Below are 22,719 nucleotides of genomic sequence, written 5' to 3'. Positions count from 1 at the left end.
GGGTCGAGTTTCCATAATAGTCATGCCTTAAGGTCCATTCACAATGATATTTTACTAATATCGAGGTTTACCTAGTGCTAATTTGATCCAATTAGAGTTTTTCATAGAATTTTTCAGTCAATTAGAAAAGTCTGATGGGGACAAATTAGTGCTAGTTCTAGGTATTAGTAGAATATAATTGTGAATTAGCCTTTAATGCTACAAATACTAACACTTAGTCACATTTGTGTAAGTATCAACTATACTTATAGTTGATTAAGTATTACTTATAAGTATATAAGTATACTTAAGTATACTTATATACTTAAGTATACTTAAGTATATAAGTATATTAAGTATATAATAGTATAATAGCATTAAGTATATATAGTATATAAGTATATAATGCTTAATACTTAAGTATTAAGTATATTAAGTATATATAAGTATACTTAAGTATAAGATTAAGTATACTTATAGTATATTAAGTAGTGTATCAACTATAAGACAAGCATGTGGCTTCAACGAGTCTAACTGGAGACAGCAAATATTTAATAAAGCCGTCCTTAATGTACTAGACATGCAATTTTCCTTCAAAACAATGCACTGTGAAAACGACAGATGCGGTTTTTTGGGAGGGGGGGGGGCATAGGGGGCACTTTCTCCGGGTGCAGAAGTTTTAGGGGTACAATATTTCTAATAAATAATCTAACGGTTATAATAATTTTGTGATTTTTGAAAGTCTATCTTTATTAAATAAAGTAGAGGGTGCAGTTGGCAGTATGTATAGCCAGATTGAATCCGAAATTTTAAATTTTTCCATATCTTCATCGCCATTCCTAAAGAGATAATCAATTTGAGATGATTAATAATTTTGCATAAGCTAAAGAAAGAAAAGTTATATTTAAGTAAATGGAAAATTTTGTTGATAAATAAAATATTTTTCAATAAATGAGATTTTTTGAAGATTTGGCCTGACAATTTTTGGAAGACAGGGGGGGGGGGGCACTAATAAAGATTCTACCCCGGGCACAAGAGAGACCAGAACCGACATTGGAAAATGAAGTTTACCTATAGCATTATTAGTCTACGTAATCATTGTAATTAATTGTGATACTGATTCCCAAATATTTTTGGAAAAGGTGAAATTTGAAACAAACAAATAAATGACGAAGTTTGTCGGAAATATTAGGAGCACCTGCTGAAACTAACGCAAAGTTCTTTAGAGTCACCAAAACTTAACTTAATATGACATTCAACTAGTCAATTGAGTTTTTTTTTTCTACGGATGTATTTTGGTAAGATACAAAGACGGTTTTAGGTGGAGGTACAGGAGACACTTGCTCCGGGCACAGAAATTTTAGGGGCACGAAGTTTCAAATAATTAATCTAACGATTATAATCATTTTTTAATTTGATTTTCTTTTTTTATCAAAATAAAGTAAGCCAGAGGACGCAGCTGGCAGTAAGTATAAGCAAATTCAATCCGAAATTTTCATTTTTCCCCTATCTTCATCATCATTCCTTGAAAATAAAGGTAAGCAGATCGAATGAAATGCTTTTTTTTATATATTGTATTCAAATTTTGTTAATTACTAAAAATTTTGTTAATAAATAAGAAATTTATTGAAATTTGGGCTGAAAATTTTTGGGAGGCATGGGAGGAGAGGCTAATCAAGATTTCGCCTCTGGCGCAAGAGAGCCCTGAACCGCCAATGGTAAGATACAGGTAAGAAACTGGTATGTTTTTCGTCCATTTTTTAATTCTGTCTATGGTGTTTATGATTTGTTGATTGGGAGACAGAACAAGAAAGATAGAGAAAGGAAGAGAGAGAGAGAGAGAGAGAGAGAGAGAAAGAGAGAGAGAGAGAGAGAGAGAGAGAGAGAGAGAGATAATAGATATAAGATAGAGAGATAGAGAGATATAAAGAGAGAGAGAGACAGAGAAAGAAAGACAGAGAGAGAGAGAAAGACAGAGAGAGAGAGACAGAGAGAGAGAGAGAGAGAGAAGCCGGATGAAGCCAAGATAGAAGCCAATTCCCCATCTGGTATCTATAGTGTTAGCGGTCTGTATGTCAGACTCGTGCAGAAAATTATAATCTTTGGTATTATTTCTTCGTCACTACTACTACTACTAACAACTCACCGCAGCACCAAGCCGCCTGAGGCTTGGTGCTGGTGCTTGGTCTTGGTCTTGTCCTTCGTCATTAACCAAAATAAGTATTATTTTATTAATAGTAAAATAATATTTTACTATTTTATTAATTTTGTTAATTAACTATTCATAAAAATAAATAAAAATGATTTTGTTAATAAAAAAAATTAAACAAATAAATAAGAGACGTCACACACCAACTCCCACGAAGAGGAAAACCATTATTACTTTTTCAACCAGAGGGTTCAATTTATAAACGAAATGTAGGGAGGTGGGAGTGTGTTTTTCGAAATCTAGGGAAGGTTTTTTTTTAGTTTTTTGGTTAAAAAACCAAAAAAAAGTATTTTCTAATGAAAATACCAATAAAAGTATGTTCCAATGAAAATATCAAAAGAAGGTATATTCCAAAATCTAAGGGGAGGGGGCAGTAAATTCAGTGGGAGCGAATACCACCCCCTCCCCCCCGATTGACTTCCATCTATAAAAATTAGCTGAGTTTGAGAGTAAGTGCTATCCCCACCTCATCAGTTTAGCTTCCATTGCGGATTGAATGCCCTGAGTCATTGGTTGCTGTTGCAATTTCACTCGGGGGCCAAAGGGGTGCTTAGGAACCAAAACTGTCTCTTAAACACTAACTGTGATGGTTGTGCTCCCACAAAGGAATGCTTAGAAAATTTCTACATAGCCTAAAAACAGTAATTTCGCGCATATTGGCACCAAATAAATTTTATTGATGAGCTCCAGCCCTCTTCCACCCCCCTCCCCCCCCCCCCCAAAAAAACAACAAACAAACAAATTACTTGCCTATGGCGCATATTAGCTGATTCTTTATGCAAACAGCTTTGCGGTGGCACTAGAGGCGCTGAGGTTGAAAGCTCAATGAGAAGGATGGGAGGCAGAATCGTACTAAAAAAATGCTCATTCTCCGGCTGTGAGTTCAAGAGGCGTTATATGACATCTTCTGAAAGAGTTAGATCTACCTCCCTCTTCCCAAAACATAGTAAGTTTTATCAATTGGTTCAATCCGCATTATCCAATCCTTGATGCCAAGATGTTTGAAAATTTCTCTTTTTTTTACAACGCTTTTCCATCGATGGAAAGCTCGGTGGGAAGAGCAGGAGACCGGGTCATACTGGGAAAATTGCTCAGGATTCGGCTGTGAATTCAAAAGGCATTATGTGATATTTTCTGGAAGAGTTACATGAACCTCCCCAACCCCAAAACAAAAGAAGCTCTATCAGTTGATTCAATCCGTATTATCCAACCCTCTTGATGCCAAAGATACGAGAAAGTATTAAGAAAATTGCTTATATATACTCGTATTAAGAAACTTCCATTTTTTTTCAAATGCGTCATGTCCTGTTTTCTTGCTTATAGAAATAGTTAGAAACTTAAGTTTTTATATTAATTGATTTCGTCGTATTTTGGATAACTAGAAAAATCTTAGTTTTAAAACAAGAGGTCCTTATTAACAGTCCAAAAATTAAAAACACATCGTTTCCTGCTTAACTGTGACATTCATGTTGTTTAAATCAGATACGTGCACACGAATTTTTCAAGGGAAGGGGGAATAATGCAAAAAAAAACTTCAATGATAATTTGAGTAAGAACTGCTCATAAATTCGAGGTAACTGAGAAATTTTAAGGGTTCCAGGCAACGAACCCCCTTGTGCACGTTTCTGGTGCAGCATGTGACACAGAGTATGCAACCCTTCAGTGAAAGGCTCACTAACCTATTTTAATTCATTTGTCCTTGGATAAGAACGAAAGTGAGCCTCGTAAGCCTATACAATTATTGCCGCATTATGCATACATCATGCAATTTTTTACGGAAATCGTATACAGTTCAATAGTATGACCTACGAATGAAAATGTCATAGTACTCTGAATTCCATCTTTACCTTGTGGATATGCGGATATTACAAAAACAGGAAGTTTATTAGATACTTAAAAAGTACTTAGATTTTCAATTTCTTCTTATTCTTAAACAAAGAAAAGAATTAGCTTGAATTAAAATTTGGGTTTGAATGGGAATGATCTTGAATTTTTTCGTAATTCCTTATGTTTCTATTAGGAAGGATTAATGACCCTTTAATTTAATGGAAAGTTTAATAATAAGCTATTGAACGAGAAAATGAATAAAGTCAAATGCAGCAATCGGTAAAGTGAGATTCTAAGAAAAATATTTACGAATTTTATGGCAGTAAGCAGTTCATTTTGGATAATTAAAACTGGTAAATGTCCGTGACAGCCAGCCAATCACTAATTTCAAGACAAACACACGATGTTATGCAATCGATTACGGTTGCTCCAGAGTACTTTTAAAAAGTTTGTTGCAACGAATTGTAAGTAAGAAGTGACTTGGCCCAATAGCAACCGAAACTGTAAAAAACGAATTTTGTTAACTAGGCCTATTAATGCATCAAAAGAATTGATTTTTTATGCTGGTTGCAAATTAATAAATCTTTTAAGTTTAATATTACCCATCAAAAGCTACGACCCTGAGAAAATTTGCGTGATCTTAAAAAAGGGGAAACACCCTCAAAATGTCAACCCCGTCCCCCTTTTCCACAAAGACATCCAGTCAAAATTTTGAGATAATGATTTGATTCAGGTTAGTTGAAAGGTCCAATAACCGCGTCTCTGGGGATGACATGACTCCCCAGAGTCCCCAAGAAACGGGCTGTAAATTACGTAATTTGCCCATGGTTTACTGTTAGTGTTTCTAATTAAGAAATACACGGAAATTGTCTAGAATGGATTTTCCACTGGGTGAATTTTCCTTGGGGAGCAAAAGTTTCCGGAAGAAATTTTCCTGGGGAAATTTTACACTAAGAGAAAGGATTTCTTGGAATGATTTGAAAGACAGTCATAAATCAAATTAAAAAAAATCCATTCTTTTTAATTAAAAGTAAGAAGCAACATTAAAACTTAAAACGAATAGAAATTATTCCGCATATGAGAGGGGTTGTCCCTTCCTCAAACCTCGCTCTTTACGCTTGGCTTTTTGTTCCAATTTTCTTAATAAGTATTGCTCAAACACAAGGGCCGTTGAATTTGAACGAAAAGTATTTTTAAGGAACTTTAGACTTCAGCGTAAAGAGCGAAGGTTGAGGAAAGGACAGCCCGCCTAGCCTAATATACAGAATCATTTCTGTCTGTTTTAAGTTGTAATTTTGCTCCTTAATTTCAGTTGAAAAAACTTGTTTTAATTTAATTAACATCAGTAAGCATTTGATGCTCGTTTTATATTGTAATGTCACTTTTAAACTAAAAAAAAATCTATTTATTCTACTAGGAAGGGTTGAAGATCGTATAAATTAATAAAAACCTACAGAACTTATTCTAAAATAAAGAAAAAAAAACAAATACACGTAGCTCGAAATAAAGATTGGTTTCAGTAAAGTACAAATTACTTTTTGGTCTTTAAAAGGCACAGAGGGCCTTAGCCCTACTTATATTTGTGGTAGTTACTGCTGGTTTTGAGTTTGAACTGGTTACTTATTCTAATTTCCGTTTATTTTGAATTTCATTTGTTTATTGATAGTGATTTATGGTAGTCTTTCAGGTGAAATATTATTTTACTTTATTTTTACTCATCTTGGGTTTTACTTTTTGCTCTTTACTTTTCTTTGAAAAACTTTTTTGTGGAAAAATCTTTTAGAATTAGTAACTATAAACGAGAACTCAAATAAGTGGACTCAAGGAAGGCAAACGTCCCTTAGCTACAGAGGTACTCTTAAGCTAAACGGACTCTTTTATATACGGCAATGCATACCAGTCACGAAATAGACCGAGACGCGTGATGAAAAACAGGTTGACACTGCCTTCTGGGATATAAACAAAAGGCAAGAACTGTATTTAAATTATTTTTTTGGGGGGTTTAGGGGGGGGGGAAGGTACCTAGGTGAGGTTACGTATTTAATATATGGTATGCTTTGCCCCCCCTAATGTGCAGATATATACCCCCAAATTTGTTTCTAAACTATTATATATTCATCCTATTCTATTTTATTTCATTAGCATTAACAAAACTAGCACTATATAAAAGAGTCCATTTAGTACACGAATACCGCATCAGATATGTTTCGGATGGGACATTATCAGGCTTGAATATTGCTATATACATGTTGAGAACAGCAAAGGATAAAATCTATTTTGTGCATTAAAAAGATAATAGCCTCGCCCTCCTTGGTACCCTCCTCCCTTCTTTTTCTCCCTCCTTGGTACCACAATGGAAAGATAATGTCAAAATTCGGATTGAATAATGTCGTCGCGAAAGTTGCCGTGTTGAGCAGAAAGCTGTCAGACATAAATAAGAACCAACTGCCGCCGTTTCACGGTCTTGAGGGCATATTTTTTTCGTTGTTTGTGTGTTTTTTTTGTTTTTTTTTCGCTTTCTTTTTTTCTCTTGAGTGTAGCCTATATATTTTTTTGTGTCTTGACTGTATATTTTTTTATTAGTTTGTGTCTTTTTTTTCTTTATATATTACTCTGCTATTTACCTTGTTGTCATTAGTGGTTCAAAAAAAAAAAAAAAAAATAATAATAATGGTTCAAATATGAAGGGATAAGTCTCCAGGGTGCAGACTAGACTCTTAAAAGAAAATCCAAGGGCATTTTTTACTCCTTGCGTTTGTCATAATTATAACCTAGCATTGGGAGATGTGGCAAAAATTTGCCCATAAGCTTTGACCTTCTTTGGTATTCTCCAACGCCTATATGTTTTGTTTTCAACATCTTCAAAAAGATGGTTAGTACTTCTTAAATATGTAAAAGACTGTGAAGTCGCTTTGTGATACCAGGTGGGAATAAAGATTCACAAATTAAAAGCGAAGCAGAGTCTCTGGGAAATGCAATGAATGACTATATCATTATTAGTATGTTTTGGTATGATTTACTGTTCTAAGTCAACTATGTTAGCAAAGAACTTCAAAGTGAATCTGTAGACGTATCTACTGTACTTTCTTCGTTTGAAAAACTTTTAAAATGGCTAAGGAACTACAGAAATACTGGATTCGAACAAGCTTTAGATCAGGCCAAAATTCTTGCAAAATTCTTAGAAGTATCAACATAATTTCGGAATAAAAGGCTTAGGAAAAAAGAAAATTTCAATTAGAAGGCGATGACGAACCTATTGAAGACCCGATAAATACATACAAGGTATCTTTTTTTAATGTTGTTTCAGACAAAGCTACAGAATCACTTAAAGATCGTCTTGAACAATTAAAACATCATAATGAATTATTTGAATACACATAATGAATATGCAGATGAATTAGAAATTTCTCTAACTGTTTCTAAGTTAACAGAGAAGGATGTACCGAAGGTGAAGGAAGCTGATATTGACGAGAAAATGTCAGCTGAAGAAATGGAAGCTTTGAAATCTGCTTTTGCTTCATAATTTTTTGAAAATACGTTTGAAATGTTCAAATTTTTATCGGATAATGATAGAGCAACGGCATTTCCAAACTTGTTTCTTGCCCTCCGAATATTTTTGACTATTCCAGTAAGTGTTGCTTCTGGAGAAAGATCATTCTCCAGGCTAAAGCTTATAAAAAACTACTTGAGGTCAACACTGAATCAGGATAGATTTAATAATTTGGCAATTATGTCTATTGAAAAGGAAGAGGCAAGGAATTTAGATTTTCAAGCAATTTTAAAAGAATTTACAAAACAAAAACTGAGACATATGTAAATTCTTATAAGGATATTCGGTTGTGTAAAATTACATTCAATAACATTTTTGTATCTTCAACTTTTTTATTTTCGTAGTTTACCTATCTGCTGATCCATGGCACTTGATATATATATATATATATATATATATATATATATATATATATATATATATATATATATATATATATATATATATATATATATATATATATATATATATATATATATATATATATATATATATATATATATATATATATATATATATATATATATATATATATATATATATATATATATATATATATATATATATATATATATATATATATATATATATATATATATATATATATATATATATATATATATATATATATATATATATATATATATATATATATATATATATATATATATATATATATATATATATATATATATATATATATATATATATATATATATATATATGTGTGTGTGTGTGTGTGTATATATTTATATATTATTAAATTTGAATTTTACCTAAAAACTTAATATATACAGGGGGCCCAGCAAAAAAATTTCGGGCCCCGCACCTGCTCGATCCGGCCCTGCACCAGGGGGAATGCCTTTGTGTTGTGTATTTTTTTTTTCCTATATGATTATGGACTGATCCTAATAAATAACTCCCAAGGCCTGGTAACAGAGCAGGCTATTTCATCAAAGCCTTAGACTTTGTAACAGTCATAACGGATTTTTACCATTAATTTACGGTTTTTCTTTCCTTCTTACTACATCAGAGAAAATGTTGGCCTTTCTGTTGTGTATTTTTTTTTTCCCTAGAGGGTTAGGGATTGATCCTACTATGTAATTCTTAAGGACTGGTAACAGAAAAGGTTATTTCATCAACGCCTTTCAGACTTTGTAACAGTCAGAACGGATTTTTTCCCGTTAATTTTACGTTTTTCTTCTCTTCTTACTAAATCAGGGAAAATAGTGACCGTTGTATTGTGGGGTTTTTGTCCCTAGATGGTTAGGGATTGATCCTACTATGTAATTCATAGGGGCTAGTAACAGAACAGATTATTTCATCAACACTTCTTAGACTTTGTAACAGACAGAACGGGTTTTTCCCGTTAATTTAACTTTTTTCTTCTATTCTTACTAAATCAGGGAAAATGGTGGCCGTTGTATTGTGGGGTTTTTGTGCATAGATGTTTAGGGATTGATCCTACTATGTAAGTCATAGGGACTGGTAACAGAACAGATTCTTTCACCAACGGTTTTCAGACTTTGTAATAGTCAGAACAGGTTTTTTCCTGTTAATTTTACGTTTTTCTTCTCTTCTTACTAAATCAGGGAAAATAGTGGCCGTTGTATTGTGGGGTTTTTGTCCCTAGATGTTTAGGGATTGATCCTACTATGTAATTCATAGGGACTGGTAACAGAACAGATTATTTCATCAACACTTTTTAGACTTTGTAACAGTCAGAACGGATTTTTCCCGTTAATTTAACTTTTTTCTTCTATTCTTACTAAATCAGGGAAAATGGTGGCCGTTGTATTGTGGGGTTTTTGTCCCTAGATGGTAGGGATTGATCCTGCTATCTAATTCATAGGGACTGGTAATAGAACAGGTTATTTGATCAACACTTTTTAGACTTTGTAAGTCAGAACGGATTTTTTCCGTTAAGTCACGACTTGACTTTCTTCTAACTACGTCAAAACAAATGTTTGTGTTTTCGCGTGCTGCCAAGATAAAATAAGAAGTTGGCAACTCAATATTAAAGTCAAGGTAAGTATCTTGCATGTAAAATATTTTCTCAATGTCATGCTAATAATAAATTATGCCTGATATTTTTACCATTATTTCAAGAAAATCGTATTGCAATGTATATGTTAGGTAATAACTGGCCAAATTATTTTTTTTTTAGATTTGGGAGTACTATTAAGATACATAATTTTTAAATTAAACAATTTTGATAATCATTTGCTAAAAATACATTATCACTATTTCTGGAGAATGACTGAAGAATATTTGAAATACTAAATAAAAACCGCAGATGTTATATGTATGTCCAAATTAAGGAATTTATATCATCAAGCTTAAAATTTTAGTTTCCAATTTCTTTATTATTTATTTATTTTTTTAATTAATTCAAATTAATTTAGTTAATAGGTTTAGTTAATTAATGAAATTATTTACTTATTTATCGGTTAATTATATTGGATAATATCATTAAACGTAGGATTTAATTTTGAATTCATTTAAAACAAGGGCTGCTGGAAAAATAAACCCCGCATTAGGAATAATTTAAAAATAGAGCACATGTGTCTGTGCCATTAGTCAGCATAGAAATAAGTTGGCAATAAATAAAAATAAGTGATCATTACCGGTAACTAAGGCCGTATTCAGGGGAGGGGTTTGATCCCCGCCCCCGAAATTTTATTCGATTCTTAAAATGTGACAAAGATGCATATAAACAATTTTTTTTTGGCGTTTTTAAAGTTTATTTGCAACCCCCGCCCCCCTGAACAGCAAAAAGTAACTGGGGATTTTTGGTGTCTTTAAAAATGCAGTTAATGGATAATAGCAAGTGTTTTATTCACCAATGGCAAAAGGCCGTATCTGAAACATTTATCAAAATTGAATCATAAATTTAGATTTTTAAAGCAAATTTACATAAATAAGCTCTTTGATTCTTGAAATATTGTGATAAATACCAAAAATATCATAAGAAAAAAACAGAAAACAATCACCATCAAAACCATGATAACTATCGAGAAGAATTGAGTGTGGATTGACAGTTAAATATAAACTGATATTCATAGCTAAAAGTCTTAATAATTTTGGATTTATTAAATGTGTAAAAGAGAAAATGTTTAGAATCTATTTTGTTTTCAGTAAAGTACAAACTACGTTCTGGTCTTTACAACCACAGGGAGCATTAGCAATACTCCCATTTATGGTAATTTCTGCTCGTTTTGACGTTGACTAGATTATTTATTGTAATTTATGGTCGTTTTGGGTTTCATTTATTTATTGATAAGGGTTTATCCCCAAAAACGTACCCTGAAGTACCAACGTAATACCCAGAGTTTTCTCTTTTCAAATATACCCTTTTGACAACCTGGGTAGACATAATTTATTTTGGTTAAATTTTATGTCTACCTCAACTTTCCCTGAAGATTTCAACTTGATACCCTATTCCATTCCTGAGATATTGTATATGTACCATTTTGACAACCTGGATGCACATAAACTCTTTTGATTTAGTTTAATAGTAGTAGTAGGAGCAATAGTCGTGGTATTAGTAGTAGTTATAGTTGCTATAAGTATTTGCAGTAGTTGGAAATAGCTGCAGTCGCATGCAGTCGCAGTTGCAGTTCAAAGTATTCACAGTCAATGTTTCAAGTATTCACAGTCACAGTAAAAAGTCGTTAAATTATGGTCAGATGTCTCTGGGGAAAAAAGGTTCGTGGGGGGGGGACTGGTTGCCATCCAGTCACTTTTGACTCTTAAAAAAGGCACCAAAACTTTCAATTTCCAATTGAATGATCCTCCTCCCGAAGCTTCTATGACATCTCCTTCCATATGAAGTGCCTTGGTGGAAAGAAAAAGAAACAATGCATAGAGCCCACTTCACTCTTCGCTGAGGCTGCGCTATTGCCCAAGCCTATGACTCGCTATTGCCCTGCATAATCCAAATTGTGCAGAATTATAACAGTATATAAATAAAGTCACAATGAAATAAACTTCTTGTGTAAATATTTACTGGTTAGCGAACCAACACCCTTTTAGATTCAGTAAGGATTCATCTAAGAAATTGAATGTCGGCATTTCATTTAAAAATATTAAAAAGGGCTCTAAAAAAGGACAAAGTTTCCTCGGTTGTTTATTTGAATCCTGCCCTCCCAGAGATCTGCCCTCCCTATACATATATATATATATATATATATATATATATATATATATATATATATATATATATATATATATATATATATATATATATATATATATATATATATATATATATATATATATATATATATATATATATATATATATATATATATATATATATATATATATATATATATATATATATATATATATATATATATATATATATGTATATATATGTATATATATATATATATATATATATATATATATATATATATATATATATATATATATATATATATATATATATATATATATATATATATATATATATATATATATATATATATATATATATATATATATATATATATATATATATATATACTCTCTCTCTCTCTCTCTCTCTCTCTCTCTCTCTCTCTATATATATATATATATATATATATATATATTTCCTCTAAGAAATTGAATGTCGGCATTTCATTTAAAAATATTAAAAGGGGCTCTAAAAAAGAACAAAGTTTCCTGGGTTGCTTATTTGAATCCTGCCCTCCCAGAGATCTCGTTCATAGAAAAATAAACAAAGAGTCAATGTTTCTTCATGGTTGAAAATCGGCTGAATGAACTTGCATATCTAATTATTGCAAACATAAATATTTCCCCTGACACGGGGTACACTTGTATGAAACTAAATATGGTTTTGCGAAATAAAATCATTGAACCTTATCAGTAGTATCAAAAACCATATAATTTCATAGCCACTAAAAATCCTAGAATGGTTAGATTCATGGCCAAAAGAAGTTAATGACTGTCATTGCAGATACTGAGGAGATTACATGTTATCTAGACATTCTTTACGGGATTAAATATGAAAGGAGTATATATATATATATATATATATATATATATATATATATATATATATATATATATATATATATATATATATATATATATATATATATATATATACATACATACATACATACATATATATATATATATATATACATATATATATATATATATATATATATATATATATATATATATATATATATATATGTATATATATATATATGTATATATATATATATATATATATATATATATATATATATATATATATATATATATATATATATATATATATATATATATATATATATATATATATATATATATATATATATATATATATATATATATATATATATATATATTATAACTATGTAAACTAGCCATCCTGCTTTTCTGCATTATCTGATTTCTGAATATTGCGCTTTAAAATCTCCCAACAATGATTTAATTTGTTAGAGAAATCATTTCAAAATATTAGTTAACAGTTTTGTTTGGACGGGGGAATTACAATTGTCGGGCAAATTGTTGGTTATCAGTTGTTGTTTTTGCAACAGATGACACATTAAAAACTATTATTGTTTAATATGAATTTTTTTTTTTATTCTTTTGATTTTTTTTCGTAATTGATTTTGTGAATATTGCCACCGCTTTTTCTGTCAAGATCACTTATATACTAGCATTTACTGATTGCAGCCCTAAGCCACCTGAGGCCGACATGGCTGCATATGTTCATGCTCTTACCCATTCTGTTCAAAGCTTCACTTTCTACCTTCTCCCGTGGATTTTCATCTTCCTTCAAACCATTCCAAATGACCTCTACCCGCCCATTCAGATCCATCCTATTCTCGTTTGGCCCCATACGGATTGCCCAAACGCAGAATCTTTGGCAATCCATCATCCTTCGTCAGGGTTGCCACCACTGTCAATTCCTAAAGTGCTATAACTGCCCAAATTTGAGTGCTACAGAGTGATTTTTGGTGATCTACTAAAAAAATTGGCTGTAATAGTGCTAAAACAGCTCTTTCTTGCTCTTTTAGCACTATTTTAGCAACCCTGAGCACGTGTTAAAGTGCTAAACACAATAAAATAGTGCTAAAATAGGACTTTCGTGCTACAGGCGGCAACCCTGTTCTTCGTCCGTAAAACGTCTAACACCCTAATGGGGCAATCATAAAACAGTGAAAACCACCTTAAAGGTATAGGTAAAGGACGTAACTTACAGTTGTGGCACCTATTCCAAAGGCAACTACGTCAGTCAGTGAAGTGACAGTAATTGAAACTCCAGCATGCCTCATTGCTAAGCCAATGCGTTCAGGTATTGGAAGTCTCCGTTGATCTGATGTAAGATTGTCTAACGCCTAGAGATAAAGTTAAAAAAAAAACATGAAAATTAACGTCAACAAAAAAAAAGAAAGAAAGAGAAGCAAAGGAAAATGTTACTTGAACCTGTTACCCCCTTTCCCTTTTAGCTCCTTACGTGATTGTTACCTAATGACTCAAATTATATATTTTATAATTATATGTATATCTATGTATCATATATGCATGTATATACGTATATATTTATTAATAACCAATCGTAAAAAAGGTAAATGATGGAGCACAATTAAAACTAAGAAAAGAAAAGAAAATCCACACTATGAAATAACAACAAACATTAGGCCTAAATATTAAAAAAAGGGTCTTTTGCCATTCATGTCCAGTTTGCTTACTGGACATATGAGCATTAAGCTCACATAGCTTGGCACATGGATGTCTCAGACTGTATTTTCTTCATAAGGCATGAGTTAGGGGTCCATGGGGTGAATCGAAGCAAAAACTTACCATATCTATAAAATACATGCTTCATTCTAATATGATCAGTATCTCTAAATACTCGGTAAAACGGTACTAAAAAAATATATAGGCTAACCTAGAAAAAATTTAATCCTTTGTCGGTAATATAACTCTTTGAGGGTAAAAAAAAAACAAGATTTATCAATATCATGGTCGTTTTATATGATTAACCTCGACTTGTGATTAAAAAATCACTACGGGACGAAATTGCTTTGAAAAGCTGGTATTAACACTATTTTATTCCTAACTATTCTCTAATAATACTATGTCTTTGCATCTTTTCCCACATTTCTGTTACAGTTTGCAAAACTATTGCTCCAAGCTTCCATCTTTTCTATTTTCAAAAAATATGCCATAACTCTTGACTCTGATTGGTCAATCAAAAATTTTAATGCTCGAAAATTGAACAATGTTCAAATCTAATAGGCGTTGTAGGTGGAGAAATTTCAATTTAATGGGCAAATATAAGAATAATGTGAACAGGGCATAAGGTTTGGCCAGAACAAAATTTGCGCTTTACTGAAATTAAATAAAAAAAACAAGTTTTTTAAACTGAAAGTAAGGAGCGACATTAAAACTTAAAACGAACAGAAATTATTCCGTATATGAAAGGGGCTGTCCCCTCCTCAACACCTCGCTCTTTACGCTAAAGTTTTTTATTGTTTTAAAAAATAAAGTTGTGAGACAGAGTCAAACTTTAGCGTAAAGAGCGAGGCGTTGAGGAGGGGACAGCCCTTTCATATACGGAATAATTTCTGTTCGTTTTAAGTTTTAATGTCGCTCCTTACTTTCAGTTTAAAAGACTTGTTTTTTTTATTTAATTTCTGATCGTTTTTAGTTAATGCAGCTTTTATTTGCATAAAAATTTTACTTTTCTTTTGCTAAATGGATGTCTTTACAAATTAACTTACGTAACTAACTTCTATATTCGTCTATTTTTCTTCTGGCAAAAAATACAAAGTTGCAGATTTTTGCAGATATGAGCTTGAAACCTATGTAATAGGGTTTTCTGATACGCTGAATCTGACGGTGTGATTTTCATTAAAATTCTTTCACTTGTAGGGGATGTTTCCCCCTCTTTAAAAAAATCGAGTAAATTTTCTCAGGCTCGTAGCCTTTGATGAGTAATACTAAACTTAATAAAATTTATATATTTAGAATCAGCATTATAAACACATTCTTTCGATACATTTATTGACATCAAAATTCCGTTTTTAAAAATTTCGATTACTATTGAGCTTTATTGTTTGTTTTTTTATAGTTTTTTTTTTATTACGCATATGTTATAACGTATATAAGGGGGTTATAACCGTATTAACTAAAACGGTCTTTAAGTTAAAAGTTAAAAAAAAAATTGATTAACAAACCTCGGAATCACAAAGGCCGTTTAATTATAATAGATAGCTCTTTTGAAATCACTAAAAAAAAACTGTAGCGTAAAGAGCGAGGTATTGACTTGAAGGACAACCCCCTCACATACGTTATAATTTCTGTTCGTTTTAAGTTCTAATATTCCTTCTTACATTTCAGTTGAAAAAACTTGTTTTTTTTAATTTAATTTCTGATCGTTTTTTAAATTATTCTTGGAAATCCGGCGCCCCCTTCATAGAAATGTCCCTTACCCCAAAGAAACATCCTCCACGGAAATATTCTCCAGAGTAACCCCTTCCTCTAGCCCCCCCCCCCTCCAAAAAAATCCTTCCTGAAAATGGTTGTATACTTCCCAATAACCAATAAATAATGCTGGCAAGTCCGGAGCCCCCTTCATGGAAATTTCCCTTCCCCCATGAAAACTTCCTTCATTAACAGATCCTCCAAAATAACCACCCACCCACCCTTCCCACCCCCAACGAGAAAAAAAACCCTCCTGAAAACTTCTGTATACGTCCCAATAACCAATACTATATGTTAACATTGGGTAAAGTTCATAACTTTTAGCCCTCCCTCTGGGAACTTCGGGGGATTAAGTCATCCGAAAAGACATATTTATCATATTTTCGACCATGCTGAACAAAATGACTATCTCAAAATTTTGACCGGGTGACTTTGGCAAAAAAATAAGCGTGGGAGGGGGCCTAGTTGCCCTCCATTTTTTTTGGTCACTTAAAAAGGGCACTAGAACTTTTTTATTTCCGTTCCAATGAGCTCTCCCACGATATTCTAGGACCACTGGGTCGATACAATCACCCCTGGGAAAAAAAAAAAACAAAAAACAAATAAACACGCATCCGTGATGTTTCTTTTGGCAAAAACTGGAAAATTCCACATTTTTCCAGATAGGAGCTTGAAACTCCTACAATAGAGTTCTCTGATACGCCGAATATGACGGTGTAATTTTCATTTAGGTTCTATAAATTTTAGGGGTCTTTCCCCCTTTTTTTGAAAATCAGCCAAATTTTCTCAGGCGCGTAACTTTTGATGGGTAGCTCTAAACTTGATGAAAGTTATATATTTGAAATCAGCATTGAAATCTGATTCTTTTGATATATCTATTGGTATCAAAAACCCGTTTTCTAGAGTTTCGGTTACCATTGAGCCGGGTCGCTCCTTACTTACAGTTCGTTACCACGAACTGTTTGAAAATATAAATGTTTTTATTATTATAACTTTAATAAATCAAATAATTTTAACATTTTGATTACTAAATACCAGTGTATGTATGCTAAACTGACATTGCACATTCATTTATATTTTTTCAGTAAAGTGCAAATTATGTTTTGGCCTTGAGAAGGCAAAGGGGTTTTGAGCCCTACTTATGTTAATTTCTGCTCGTTTTGAGTTTGACTCGGTTAATTATTTTAATTTCTGTTTCTTTTGGGTTTCATTTATTTATCGATTCTGATTTGTGGTAGTTTCACGCTTGGTAGATTATTTGATTTTATTTTTGCTCATTTTTTGTTTAATGGAGTTCTTTACTTTTAGTTGAAGAGCTTATTTTGTGGAAAAAGTTTCTAAATTAATTTCTGTTCGTTTTATATTGACATAGCCTTTTCAGGTAAAAAGAAAATAATACTTTAAATCTTTTCGATTTTTAAGACTTTATAGTTTGGCCTGGTATTTATATGCTGGAGAAAAATTTTTAACAACATACACCCTTTTAAAAATCTGGACACAAATAGTACTGTTTAATTTATTTTCATACCTCCTCTAGTTGACCTGAAATGGAAAACTTGATACCATTCGCAAAAAAAAATATGTTTACTTTCTTTGATAGCTTGGATACACTTACGCTATTTTGATTTGGTTAAATTTTAAGAGCAGAAATTGGGAGGTTGGGGTGGGAGGGTGGAAGTGGAAGGGGGATTAGCTGCCCTCAAATCACTTTCGACTATTAAAAAGGGCATCAGCCCTTTCTATTTTCATTTGAATGAGCCCTTTTCGAAGTTCCCACGACAACTCCTTCGATAGAAGGTGCCCTGGTCTAAACAACAAGAACAACAACAAAATAATACAAAACATTCACATTGATCTTTGCTATAAAAACGTCATGATTCCCAGTCCCATTTGACTGATGAACTGGTTACAAAATTTGTTAGTTTCCAATTAATCGAGTATTGAAGAATACGGCAACACTTCTTATAAACACCTCTTGTACCCCCAGAGTCTGACGTAAGGCGCCTACCTCTAGGGCGTTTCGGAGGGCTGTTATCTTCCCAGACCGAATTTCCAGAACTTTCAACGGCGTTAAACCAAATGACTATCTCCAAATTTTGATTGGATGTGTTTGGGGAAATGGTGGGCGTGAGAGGGGTGCTAGCCGCCTTCCAATTACTTTCGACTATTAAAAAGGGCACAAGCCACTCCAATTTCCAATTGAATGAGCTCTTTTCGAAGTTTCTACGACAACTTCTTCGTTACGAAGTGCCCTGCTCTAAAGGAAAAAAAAAATAAATAACAGATTGTGCCAACATCGTTCTTATATTCCCCCAGGGCATAACTTAAAACCCTTGCCCTGAGGGTTGTGGGGGAGTGTCCTCCTCTTTACTTATTCCCCGTTTCTTGGCTCGTTCTCGAGTGTCCCCGTTCTTTACTTAGGCAGCGCGATCGTGCTGCCTATGATTTATACAACAACTTTCTATATAAACCTTATATGCCCCAGGGCATAACTTACAACCCTTGCACTGAGTGCTTTGAAGGGGTTATCATCCTCAACTACCTAAGGTCCGGAACGTTCAACTATGTTGAACATTTGGATATCTCAAAACTTTGGTTGGATGTGTATTGGAAAACGGCGGGTTTGAGAGGGGTGTTAGTTGCTATGCAATCTGTTTCGACTATGAAAAAGGTCACTAGTCCTTTCAATTTCCAATTGAATGAGCTCTTTTGAAGTTTCTACGACAACGCTTTCAATAAAAACTTTATATGCCACAGGATATTACTTATAGCCCGTGTACTGAGGTCCGTGGGGGGAGGGGTTGTCACCCATGAAGGCCTAATTTGAAAAATCTTCGACTGCGTTGAATAAAATAACTATATAAAAATATTGATTGTATATAATTAATGATACGGTGAGCATGAGGTTAATTGCCCTCAAATCACTTTTGACTATTAAAAAGGGCACTAGCCCTTTGAATTTCCAATCGAATGAGCCCTTTTTCAAGTTTCTACAACGAAGATTTCAATATAAACCTTATATGCCCACAGGGTATAACTTATAATTCTTGCCCTGAGGGTTGTGGGGGAATGTCCTCCTCAAAAATATATTTTCTATGTGGAAATCAACTACCCTGAACAAAATGGCTATCTCAAAATTTTTATTGGATGTGTTTGGGGAATGATGGGCGTGGGAGGGGGGACTGGTTGCCATCAAATTACTTTCGACAATTAAAAAAGGCACTAGTCCTTTGAATTTCCTATCGAATAAGCTTTTTTTGAAGTTTCTACGACAACGCCATCTTTAAAAACCTTATGTGCCGCTAGGGAATAACTTATAATCCTTGCTCTGAGGGTTATGGTGGAGTGTCCTCCTCAAAAACATATTTTCTATCTGGAAATCAAATACGTTGAACGAAATGGCTATCTCAAAATTTTGATTGGATGTGTTTGGGGGAATGTTGGGCGTTTGGGCGGGGGGGGGGCTATGTGCCCTCGAATCACTTTCGACTATTAAAAAGGGCACTATAACTCTCAATTTCCAATTGAATTAGCCCCTTTTGAAGTTTCTACGACGACCCCTTCCATATGAAGTGCCCAGCTCTAAAGGAAAAAAAAATAAAAAAATAGTACATTGTACTGAAAATTTTGATTGGATGTGTTTGGGGAAATGATGGGCGTGGGAGGGGGGGGGATAGTTTCCCTCCAATCACTTTCGAATATTAAAAAGGGCACTACCCTTTGAATTTCCAATCGAATGAGCCTTTTTTGAGGTTTCTACGACAACACCTTCTATAAAAACCTTATATGCCCCCAGGGCATAACTTAAAACCCTTGCCCTGAGGGTTGTGGGGGAGTGTCCTCCTCAGAAACATATATTCTATCTGGAAATCAACTAAGCTGAGCAAAATGGCTATCTGAAAATTTTGATTGGATGTGCTTGGGGGAATGAGGGGCGTGGGGGGGGGGGGCTAGTTGACCTCCAATCACTTTCGACTATTAAAAAGGGTACTAGCCCTTCGGATTTCCAATCGAATGAGCCTGTTTTGAAGTTTCTACGACAGCACCTTCTATTAAAACCTTATATGGCCCCAGGACATAACTTAAAACCCTTGCCCTGAGGGTTGTGGGGGAGTCTCCTCCTCAAAAACATATTTTCTATGTGGAAATCAATTACGCAGAACAAAATGGCTGTCTCAAAATTTTGATTGGATGTGTTTGGGGGAATGATGGGCATGGGGGGGGGCTAGTTGCCTTCCAATCACTTTCGACTACTGAAAAGGGCACTCGAACTCTCAATTTCCAATCGAATGAGTCCCTTTTGAATTTTCTTCGACGACCCCTTCCATATGAAGTGCCCTGCTCTAACGGAAAAAACATAGTACATTGTGCCAACATCGTTCTTATATGCCCTCAGGGCATAACTTAAAACCCTTGTTCCGAGGTTGGTGGGGAAGTGTTCTCCTCAAAAACATATTTACTATCAGTATATCAACTACGCTGAACAAAATGGTTATCAAAAAAGTTTGAGTTGATGTGATTGGGGGACTGATGGGCGTGGGGGGGTCTAGTTGCCCTCCAATCACTTTCGACTATAAAACGGGCACTAGTCACTGCAATTTCCAATCGAATGAGCCCTTTTCGAAATTTCTACAACAACTCCTTCGATACGAAGTACCCGGCTGAAGAAAAAAAAAACACATTCTGCCCACATCGTTCTTTACTTAGGCAGCGCTAGCGCGCTGCCTACGATTTGTATCAATGATAGGCCTATACAATAATTTTAGCTATAAAAGTTAAAATTAAGAATTATAAATACCTGGATTATCACGAACATATCATCAACGCCAATACCAAGAAGAAGAAATGGAAGAACAGGATGGACTGGGCCGTACATAAGACCAACGAAAAAACATATGCCGTACGAAGAAAGGATTGCTTGGCCGACAACAGTAACGCCAGCTACAGCAAGCAAGAACTGAAAAGTAATTATCATAATATCAATATTTGGTAACATACTGAATTTGCCAATGAAAGATTAAGGAAGAAAAGGAGGTATTTGCCCCAGCCTTTAGGACGAGGGAGGTCAAACTGCTTTAATTTTTTGTGCCCTTAAGTTGCAACATATCCACCAACCGCTGCTGAGCCCAACAGGGGTGCCAATCGACGAAAATATAGGAGATGGGGGCTTGGGTTTGTCAGAGAGACAGAGAGAGAGAGAGAGAGAAACCAAATTTGATTTTCATCGGGGAACCTAAAAGTCAATCTTTGCCTCAGAAGTGGTGCTCAAATATCCTCGGGAACGTAATTGGAGTCTTTTTGAATGTCAAGTAACACCTTGCCATGGAAAATGGCCTTGAAGTCATAAGCTCCGTTTTCATCTGACGTTTTGCAGACAAATAGTCGAATGAATGCGCCAAATGAAAACGCCCTTTACAATGCACTGTTGAAAATCACGGTTTTCTAATATTTTAATGTTTGATTTGCTTTCTATTAGGCACTCTTTAAATACTTTCCCCATAGCTTGGTCAACATAAACGATAATCTGATCGGTAGACCATTTTACCTGAAAGCCCCTCAAGGACAATAGACATTCCTTGGAATACGAAGATGTTTATTATATTTTCATGGTTTTCAACACATTTCACTTATTTTTCCCAATTTAAGGTTTTTTTTCTGTCCTCTGTTAGTTAGTTAACAATTCTTGGATGGTGGAAACATGTTAATTAACAAAAATTGTTTGCAAACAATTCACGGAAACATAACAATTGGGCAAGAAGTTTAAAAACCATAAGCCTAGAAATAAACTTGGAAATTGGAAAAATGGGGCCAAGAGGACCTCAAGGCAAGAAAAAAATTATGTACAAAGAATATATAATATAAATACTAAGTACTAAGAATATAAAGTAACACTGGGTTTATTTAAAAAATAAATTATACATCATCGATTCCCTGAAGCAAGCTTGTGCGGAATAAAACCCTCCTAATAAAACAAAAAACCAAAAAAAAAACAAGATAAAAAGAGGAAAAAAAAATCATAATTAGAGCTTAAATGACCGGACCCGAAAACCACCGAACATTCAAACAGCCCCTAACAAAATTATAATATTTAGAATTATATTCAGCTATACTAAATGTAATAAATATTAGCAGTCCAGAACTCTTTATCAATGTTATAAGTACAAAATCTAGCCATCGTGCATTGCTCTGTTATCTATGTTTTGAATATTGTGCTTGAAATTCTTCAGCAATTTTCTGCAACAATAATTTGATTCGTTAGAAAACCTCTAAAGAATCAAATTTTCTACCGGATCGACCATAAAAGAAGTGCTCACAAGAAATGGCCAAGCCAATGGGGTCTTCAATAGACTACGGAAAGTATGGCGGTCCCAAAGCTTCTCTGTACGGCTAAAGTTATGACTCTTCAATAGCAATGTTATGCCAGTGCTGCCTTACGCAGCCGAAACCTGGCACCTGAACCAGGAACAAGAGAGAAGAATACTTGCTTTCGAAAACACATGTCTCAGAAGAATTCTCAACATCCGTTGGCAGAGAGAATAACAAACCAATCCATTCGTGACAAGACTGGCCAGCCTCTTGTGACATATATCATAAAAGTCCGCCGATGGAGATACCTTGGCCACGTACTACGTATGGACAATCTCCGACTACCAAATGCAGTGCTCCATTGGCATCCATCGGGTCCACGCTGCAGGGG

The 22,719-nt window shown here is 33.7% G+C and overlaps 1 protein-coding gene across 1 annotated transcript in view; it reads right to left on the bottom strand.

The window, feature by feature from the left end:
* The window catches only part of LOC148942584 (NPC intracellular cholesterol transporter 1-like), a 207,138-nt gene that overhangs the window by 65,676 nt on the left and 118,743 nt on the right, over positions 1 to 22,719 (bottom strand). Inside the window, exons 8-9 of the mRNA XM_089102048.1 lie at positions 20,821 to 20,979; positions 13,793 to 13,930 (exon numbers count right to left, since the gene is read on the bottom strand). Of these exons, the coding sequence (XP_088958174.1) occupies positions 13,793 to 13,930; positions 20,821 to 20,979 (297 nt within the window). The remainder of the gene's footprint in view (positions 1 to 13,792; positions 13,931 to 20,820; positions 20,980 to 22,719) is intronic.

This window comes from Artemia sp. Qi Xiang Cuo, chromosome 16 (genome assembly GCF_049724085.1).
Source record: "Artemia sp. Qi Xiang Cuo chromosome 16, ASM4972408v1, whole genome shotgun sequence".
NCBI classification, from domain to species: domain Eukaryota; kingdom Metazoa; phylum Arthropoda; class Branchiopoda; order Anostraca; family Artemiidae; genus Artemia; species Artemia sp. Qi Xiang Cuo.
Note: the sequence above shows the minus strand (reverse complement) of the source record. Positions and strands in the feature narration are given on the sequence as shown.